The sequence below is a fragment of the Gossypium hirsutum genome, chromosome D04 (assembly GCF_007990345.1).
Source record: "Gossypium hirsutum isolate 1008001.06 chromosome D04, Gossypium_hirsutum_v2.1, whole genome shotgun sequence".
Lineage (NCBI taxonomy): Eukaryota > Viridiplantae > Streptophyta > Magnoliopsida > Malvales > Malvaceae > Gossypium > Gossypium hirsutum.
Genome location: NC_053440.1, coordinates 32,583,491 through 32,593,140, shown reverse-complemented (window position 1 = coordinate 32,593,140; position 9,650 = coordinate 32,583,491). Strand labels below are relative to the sequence as shown.

General features: G+C 33.3%; 1 protein-coding gene across 2 annotated transcripts; it reads right to left on the bottom strand.

Moving 5' to 3' along the window:
* Positions 1–3,187, bottom strand: LOC107899403 (BTB/POZ domain-containing protein At3g05675). 2 transcript variants are annotated; one of them, XM_041091299.1, is made up of 3 exons: positions 2,802–3,187; positions 1,968–2,023; positions 179–1,551 (listed from the first exon to the last, which is right to left on the bottom strand). In XM_041091299.1, the coding sequence occupies exon 3, from the start codon at positions 1,540–1,542 to the stop codon at positions 271–273; it is 1,272 nt and encodes a 423-aa protein (XP_040947233.1). In that variant the 5' UTR covers positions 1,543–1,551; positions 1,968–2,023; positions 2,802–3,187; the 3' UTR covers positions 179–270. The 2 variants fall into 2 exon arrangements, with proteins under 2 accessions (XP_040947232.1, XP_040947233.1); XM_041091298.1 differs by lacking the exon at positions 1,968–2,023 and having other exon boundaries at positions 1–1,551; positions 2,802–3,105.
* Between the last annotated feature and the right edge of the window lie 6,463 nt (positions 3,188–9,650).

The window sequence follows — 9,650 nt, the reverse complement described above, 5'->3', positions numbered from 1 at the left end:
GGGTGAAATTAGATTGTCGAAATTTGGGGGAAAACTATCTTGGTGTTCAATTGGGCAGAATCACAATCTCCTTGAGGGTTTCAAGAACCCTAACACTTATTTCTATTCTCAATTTGATTCTTTGCTGATTTGGGGATTTTATTTCAGGTCTGAAAATTCAAAAATCTAATCTTTTAATTTTCTGTTTCGTTTCAGATCTAATTGTTTAGGGTTTTCGTAGGAGTTTCTCGTGACTTGGCAACTCGATCTTGGTCCGCGCGCAACCCCGTATCACTCTATCAATGCCAGCCTCCGGTTAGCTACCTTGGACCTGTAACACCACACCTCAAATGCCTCGGTTAGATCAGGATAACGTATATACTCATTTTCTAACCATTCAGTCAAAATCTCTGCTTGGTTCACAGATGGCAACGCCAGAAGTATGGAAACAAATGTTGATTCCAATGATTGCCAAAGTTCACCGTCTATTTTAAATTCCAAAGAATCATAATCACTAGTCATGACAGAATCAATCAAAGGTTTTGTAATCCGCACAAATGGAAGCCAGATTTTCACCATGCGAAGCCGTTTAGTGGTTGGAAGAATAACAGTGCCATACCCGATTGATTCCAGAACTTTCGCCACAACCTCAACAACCTTCAGCTTTATCCCAATCATTTCAACTGTGGGACTTGATTGCATTATCGCCACTATTTTATCGGATGCATCCACCCAACTGTTAACAAATACCCTCATTATTTCCAACTTTGACAACAGCTGACAAGCCCATGAAAAGTCTGCCAGATAGGACTGAAATAATGTCATCTTTCCTGCCTCATCAACTGATTCTGCGGGCTCACATAAATACACTTCTAGCAGATTGTTAAATCTAGAAAATAGTCTCCCAACACAATCTTTGACCTCAGATTTGATATCATCATCAGCAATTAATAGAGGGGAATCGTCATCTTCAGTTACCATGTACTCAAGCTGCTCTTGAGCCGAAGATTTAAGATCATTCATCAGAGAAGGTGGCGATGACATGGCAAATCGAAGAGTTGAGATAAATATCCCACGTATTGCTGATAGATTAACTGGTTGGAGACGGGCAAGAATTGGCTCCACTTCCGAACCCATGCCCGGTATGATTCTTAAAATCTCCTCCTCCTCGGACTCTTCCCAAGGGACAGCTTCCAAGTAGTTCACACAAGCAGTTACGATTTGTGGGCAACCGAGTTGAATGCCTACTTGGAGAATGCCAAGAGCATTTTTCACACCGTTCCACAAGTCATCAACTGAACCATCTATAACAACGTAGAAAAGGCGTAGAACATTGACATGGTGATCAAAGTCTAATTCCTGGCAGTATACTTCAACACAGTTGCGCGAGTCTAGGATCTGACATGTTGGCCAATTGTCAGAGAGGCGGTCAGCAAAATATTTGCTCTTCTCTACAAGGATGTCAGAGTGACAATATATCCACTCATCACGCCCTTCTAGAGTTCGTAGCCTGACAACAACATCACTGGTTGATCGATCACCAATTTTGCTTGGAGCATCCATTTTATGTTCCTTAAAGCAAGAGGAAATAGTATTACATAATACGATAGAAACAGAAGATGAAAAAGAATGATAGTGATAATTGAGTCAAAGAAACATTATAAAAGCAAGAAAATGTTCAACTACAAATGCATGATATTAATTTGTGATTTCAGTTTCTAGTGGTTGTACTATAACCAAACTAGTTAAAGTCGTTCATTAGAATAAACTTACGATTGGATTCTATACAAAGAGATATGGATGTACCAACCAAAATCAGCCAACATTTTGGTTGAAGTGCTACATTGTTCCCACATATACGGAAAATATAAAACAATTGAATGCAGAGAAGAACATTTTCAGCTTCACTAGGTTTAATATAATGGGAAAGATTCAACATTGCGGCCAAAAATTAATACATTGTCAAATCTGTCAGTTGGAATACTTACAAGGGCCTCCTTTGAAACATCGAGCACTAAGAACTGTGACTTGATGCATTATGCACCTATACAAATAAACAATAATCTAAAAGACATATAAATACTACAATAAAATTACAAAAACACAATTAAGAAATTTCCTACTAACAGAACCTTAGAAAATATTGTGCATTAAGGAGCTATTCTAATCAGAAATAACATATCACGATTGAAGTATGCACAAGCATCTAATATCGTCAAAATGATCGCTAATCACCGAGAGGCTCATATAATTAACTCACAACACTTAATAGCAGACAAATTTGTATAGATGAAACTACTTACTTGAGCTAAAAGGTAAACTCTAAGCACTAAAGAAAGTTAGTATAAAACATTCAACAGTAACACAAGTCACCCCAGTTAACAAAATGGACAGGTAACTCTGCAAATCAAACTGAAATTTCATTTTACACCGAAGTTAAGTATCTTCAGAAACACTAAAACAAAATACCCAACATTAGTTGGGAAGAGTGTTTGACCCATATCTTAACACTCATTTTTAAAATCCAAAAACTGCTTCATTTCCTTCTATCTATCAATAAATCAAATTTTAAAACAAACAAGCCTAGTTTGATAAAGAACAAGAACTAGATTCTACTGTAAATCTGCAAATTGATAGCTTAAACAAAGCCAGCCAAAAAGGGAATAAAATGATCAAAATTACCCAAAAATATAGATTGTAAAAACAAATATGGATTCTTAATCTAAAATGGGTAGCAGTTCAATAAATAAAGAATTTAAGGGAAAAACAGAAGGAGAGGCCCAATTGAAAATGGAAGGGAAGAAGTTGAAAGGCAACGATACCTTGTGTTTTAGTTTGAAGTCGCATTAGCAGTAGGGAAGGAAGAAAGCGCTGTCGTTCTTTCCCTGACTCAACTATGAACTCTGAACTGTGACCGAGTTAGATAGGTTGGAAACTGGAAGTGAGTTGAGAATTGAGATCAGATGTATGGGAAGATCCCTCAAGGCTGAAGCAAATGGCCCAAATGGACTCCAAAAGATTTTGGGTTGGGTTCTGCCATGGCTTCGCTCCATTTTTGACACTAGTTTCTCACCAACCAGTTTCGCTAAAATTGCCATGCTTTTAATAAATGCAATTTTTTTTTACGATCGATTTGATACAGTTGGACCGGCAGTCGATATACATCGGCCTAGAGCTAGGGAAAAAAATCAATTGACTTATTAACTACGAAAATCAAAGATAAAAATCGGTTGACTCCACTATTGAATCACTTTAATCATTTATTTACTTAAAACTCAATCAAGAATCAAACGAAAAATAGGTGATCAGACTATTAATCTAATTTTAAAAACATCACTTTAAATTGGGTTAATATTTTGTTAGCTACTTTGTTGTATTTTAAGCCCTTAAACATTAAAAAAAATTATTTTAGCCCTCTATTTAATTTTTTTTATCTTTTTTAGCTCGTAAAATTGCGTTATTTATGAAATCACCCAAAAAATGATGGAAAATTAAATGTTTGTTAACTTTACTGACGTGGCAAACACGTGGATTGCCACATATATGTATTGTTAGCAATTAATTAAATTTTTTAAAATTTAAAAATATTTTTTTATAAATTTTAATTATTTTATATTTTTGACTTTTTTAAATTGTAAACATTAATTAATTGTTTACATGTTATCTACTTGGCAATCCACATATATGTCACATTAGAGAAGTAATCTGCCATGATGTACACTATTATTTACATCTCTTTTTATACATAACTTTAGCTTGTTTAATAGTTGAATCAAATCTTCTTAGTATATATTTATGTTTTCATGCTTGAAGTAGCAAGTTATGCTTTTTTGTAGTTTTTATTACATCTTAGATATCTAAATAAGGTATAGGGTTATGTAGGTCAATCGGGAGCTAAAGATGCACATCCAAGCCAAAATTGATGCCCAGGTCGCGACACTAGGACACTGATGTTGCAACACCAAAGACAGAAGCAAAAACAAGCCCGAGAACAAAATGGCCTGTTGTGTCGCGACATCGATCTATGTTGCAACACGGGAGGCGAATGTTGAAACACGACTTCTACGCAACCTAAAATCCCTACATACGTCGATTGAGATTTTTCGGGGCAATTGGGGGTCTTTTATAACTTAAAACCCTAATTAACATTATAAACGAAGGGACACTTTAATATTGTGGATTTTTAGCCTATATAAGCAACATTATAACCATATTCAATGGAGACTTCAACCCTAGACGATTTTACTTAGCTTTTAGTTTTCTTTGTAAATTAGGTTTTAGATTTTAATTTTCTATTCAAGCTATTTTCATTGTTCTTCGTAAGGATTATGGGTCTTCAACACTATCAACAGATTTCAATTTTTGCACTTCAAGTTTTAATCAGGATTTAATTTCTCTTTCTTTATTTTGTTTGTTAATATTATTATGATGTCTACATTCAAATTAGAGTTTGCATTTATTATGTTCATGGGTAACTAAATCTGTAGGGACATTAACAAGTGGATGTGAGAATAGTTAATAACTGTTTTAGGGATCCTTAGTGGATCAGTTGGTTGGGAAAGAGAACTTAAACCCTAGGCTTGGCGACCCTAGGAAGTCGTTTAGGTATATATGAACCCAATATCAGTATAGTCTACTATCCCTTAGCTTGACCTGGTGTGACTTGTGACATCGAGAGATAAGTGGTGTTTGCCAACTCATTAGGTTAGTAGAAGGTCGGAAGGCCCTGCTAGGTTAATGACTAGTTGATTGAATAGAACTCGAAATAGGAGTTAACTATGAACATTGAAGCAAGTTAGTCTACGTTTTTATTCTTGATAGATATTCAATCCTATGACTTTAGGCTATATAATTCTTTTGCCTATTTTATTTTCTATTTATTCTTTCAATTATGAACTCTCATAATATGGTTTTGATTCAATACTATTTAGATTTATTTGTGTAGAAGTAATTATTAGTTTAAGCAAACCTCCATTGGGTACGACCCTCGGAGTACTCTCAGTACTTTGTTGTACTAACAAACTATATTACAATTTGACCCGTACAGTTACGGATATCACCTAATTTCCTATCTTTTGTAGCAATATACACACTCTCGATGTTAGCACGTCGGGAGGCGGTCAAGTTGTTAGCGTCGTTGCTATGGAGGTTTCAGCATTAGATTAATTTTATTTTTGCATGCAATAAACTAAGCAGGAACTCTCGTTGGCCATAGATATGATTTATGTTTCGTTATTTTAATTTGGTTTTATAAATTGCTTCGTTTAGCATAGATAGTGATATAACTTTTATTCATTAAGTATTTTTATTTTAGAGTGTTAATTTTTCATTTTTATCTTTCATTTGTTTTTTCTTTATTTTTTTAATTACCTCATTGACGATTTGATTTAATCATTGATGAATTTCATTATAGGTGGAATAATGATGAGAGGACTTCTTGGGACGACGAATGGAACAACATAACAGGTTGGTTGAATGGAGCTTTGACGAACCAATGGAGTCATGAGGAAGTATACAATGAAGAAGTATACAAAGAATGAAAGATTATTGAGAGCCAAACGTTGCTCATGATAGAGCTGAACCAACTAGGAAACAAAGCCTCAATGAACCAATGGAGTAATGACCAAGGCCATGATGCACTTGAATATCTATATGAGCTCGCTAGTAAGTCGCATGAAATATCATCATGCGAAGCAAATGAGCAGCCCATATTCGAACAATTAATCGCAATTAGAGAAGGATTGGAATATCTAAAGGATCAATTTCCATTCCTGTTAGAGTTGTACCAACGAATATACGAAGCAGATACTCTATTGGGAGAGGTTGTACATGATGTTCTCAATTCTAATCGAGAAGACTGCCGTACAATTTTCAACCATCCGAAATTAAATTGTTGAAGTCAAAAAGAGTTTGGAATCGGAGACGAGAAATGATTGAAAATAGCTGAAGAAGTCTCCGATCCAATTGACATAGCAATAGATGTAACTGTAGATGTAGAAGTGGAAGATGATCTAACAAATGACATAAACCTTCAACCGATTCTGAGTGAAAGTGTAAAATAGCCGGTACACTTTTCGACTATAGTTGGGAAAGTGTCAATCAAAGAGGTCGAAGAGTTTGTTTTGTTCTTATTCGACGATAGCAACAAAGCTCGAGTAACCAAATCTTTACACGACATGAAGGTGAAAAAGCTTGAGGCAATAATACCCTAGAAAATGATTTGGGGTTGGCTTGGATTTGGTACCAAATAGATAGTATTGTGGATGTCATATCGGTAAAAAATAAGCAACATCATTGGAATCGATTGAAGGGGCTGGTTCATATACATCGACAGAAGAGCAAACGTCGAATCAAAGTGTTGGAACTAGTTGGAAGTTCTTCTATGGTGGTGACATGGATCACCCCATTTTTTAAAAGAACTTCTATAATTTTCATTATTTTCTGTTTGCTTTTTAATTTCCAACGTTTGTTTATTTCGTTTTAAATTTTAGTATTAATCTTATTTATGTTTAGTTTTTTTCCTTACCACTAAAGGTGTAGATACTAGGGAGTGACAAAACCGAAAAATTGAAGAAGTAATAAACTAAGCTTGATGTCATGCCATCGTACCTTGATGTCGCGACTTCCAAGACAAAATGCCACATTACAACATTTAAGGGTCAAGTTCATCCAAATTTCTTGATTTAGACATTTTGTTACTCATTATCAACACTTCTTATTTTTCTTTTAAATTTCTTCCTTTATATTATATTTCATATTTATTATCATAGTATTTTCTTGTAGGTACTTTTTCGTCCGCTAGGAGCACACGAGTCCCGATGTCAATACAATAACAAGAATTCAACCTTTTTAGGGAAATTTTCTTGTTTGTGCTTTAATTATTTTACAGTAAGGGCAATGTATGCTCTAAAATGTAGGGGGAAGTACATAGGATTAGTTTATATGTTTTCTTTTGTGTGTTTACTTCACTTTAGTTGATTATTTATTCAACGGAAAAAAATGTTATTGTTTTTGTTGCATGGTGCTTGGATTATATTAATACTGTGAATAATGGTTGAAAATAATAAAACATGGAATGATTTTTATCAAGCATGAATTTTTTTATTGGTATGAGATGATTTGATTATTTTTAAGGGAATTTGATTAGGTTAATTAAATTGCATAATAGATTGGAAGTGCCTAGGTAAGAATGTTTGATGATGCCATATGAGATATAAGTCTTATGGATAGTCGTAGAGACATGAATGCTTGAATTGATTATTATTCATTCTATTTAATTCAAAGCATGAAAGAAATTGTGTATGGTGGGATGCTTAGGGACAACCTAAGGCATTTTTTGAATAGCCAGTTCTTAAATGACCATACCTTAATTCTATGAATGCCTAGTCTCAGTATTTGAGCCTGATAACTCCTTTTTGATGAACCAATGAAATTGAAACCCAAAATCCAAACATAAATTTAAAACTTGAACTCTTCCTTATCCTTGGTCCTTTAATACATTATGAAATAGACGTCAAACCATAGATATTGAGGGTTTAGGTAGCTACATCTTGGTTGTTTCAAAAGATTAGAGAAAAAAAAGGAAGAAACAATGTGATACAATAATTATAGGTCTAACAAAAATGTGCAAAAAATAAAAACTCGAAAAAAATAAAAAGTAAAAATGAGAAGAAAAAGTATAGAACAGAAACAAAAGCATTATGAGTGAGAAAAGAGTAAAAAGTCAAGTGACAAAATAAAAAGTCACAAAAGCGAGAGAAAATTCAATCATTAGTGCACCAAAACTTGTTAAGTTCACCATAGTTGCTAGTATTGTACTGTGAATTCCTACATTGAGAGATAAGGAAGGTGAGAGAATGAGACAAAAGGCAGTGAGTGGAATGATGGAAATGTGCAAGTGTACATAATCGCGACAAGTAATAAAGTGACAAGAAAATATCGAGTTATCATACCCATAGGGACTGTGTAAGAAAATATTTATAAAATGCAATTAAAAACACTTTGGTGAAAGAAAATCGCTTGTTTTGAAAAAGGGTTTAATAAAACTATATTTTAACTAAGTAAATTAACTAAGAAAATTAAAAAGGTAAATAATTCTAATGCACGATTTCTGAAAAAAGCAAGTTTAATCAATATGACACAATTGTGTTAAATCAATTACATTTCTTAACTTAATATTACTAAAACAATGTTCATATTGTTACGAATAAATTCACGACAACTTGGTAATTTGTTAACTACAGCACATACAGACTTACAAAATTAACTAATCTCTTGAACATATTATTATGTCAATTCAAACAATTAATAAATTTTAATAAGCAAGTAAAAAATTAAGTGAAGTAACAATATATTCCTACATTGAAACAGTTTAATAACAATAATCTTGCAAGTTAAACAAGACTAATGTACCGTTTAATACCGTCGCTAATTTAACCCTCAATTATGTATTGTGTCAATTAATGAAAATTTAAATAAAATTAATAATTAATTCATTAGTTACCTTACAATTGTAATGCAAGTATAACATAATCATGGTTTTACTTAATCAAACAATTTACTAAGACCTATAACAACACAAACATGATTTTAATAACTTAAGTAGATGAAATGCAATCAACCTAACACAAATTAAATTTAAGCCATGTTAATTAAATTTAAAATAACAACATAAAAAATATTCATAGACATGTTCATAACAACAAGAAAAGTTAAAGGATAGGAAACTAGAATCAAATCCGGTGTTTCTCCGAAGCCAGACTAGTTTGCTCCTCTACTTCTCCTCGAGGATTCTATAAGCACTTGAATGTTGCTACCCAAGGTGGAAGAAATGCTGTTTTCCAAGAGGGAAATTGGCAAAGGAAATAAAAGGGAAAAATGGAAACAAGAAAAGAAAGTCAGTGAAAGAGAGAGAGATGTATGAGATGAGAGTTGTGTTGAATGAATAGGTGAAAGGGGGTCTTTATAGGTGGGAGTGGCTGCTAAAAATAGCAAATAATTAGTAGCCACATACTCCCTTGGCAGGCCACCACTCATGCGCAAGTTGAAGATTTCAACTTGCTATATTTAGCTAGGGGCAAATCTACAAAAGCATAATAAGTGGAGGGGTTTGAATGTGATTTCAAGAAGACTTCAAGGGCTGATTTGCAGGTCAATAAATCAGCTAATTCAATCTGGTTGGGTCAACATGTTGGATGGGTTTGGGAAGCCCGATTGCTCGATTGAATCAGTCTTTCGTATTATCACAACTCGGCCTCCTTTCTATAATATAATTAATAATAATTATTTAACCCAAAATAAATTGGATAAAAATTAAAATTAATTATATTATGTATTAATATTCATAATTTGGACCGTCTTAGGCTGAAAAATTAGTTTGCCTCAATGCTTCAAAAAATTGCTTCACGGATTTGAGCTTTTAGCAGTGTCTATCGAGCCAATTTTCACCCTTTGTGCAAATCTGTCAAAAATAAATCAAAATTTATGAAAATTTATTATAAAATTAATCAAAATTAAATATGTTAATAATTTAAGTACAATTTAATTATTTTATAAGTATATTATATTTTTCAACAAGAATTACTACGAAACTTCATGAATTTGAGTTAAAAAGAGTATGAAAAAGTCTATATATTTTTGTGTTTCCACGCCGCTATAACATCTCTAACCCG

Excerpts from the sequence above, each read along its gene's own strand:
- LOC107899403 (XM_041091299.1), bottom strand. The coding sequence starts at position 1,542 with ATGGATGCTCCAAGCAAAATTGGTGATCGATCAACCAGTGATGTTGTT.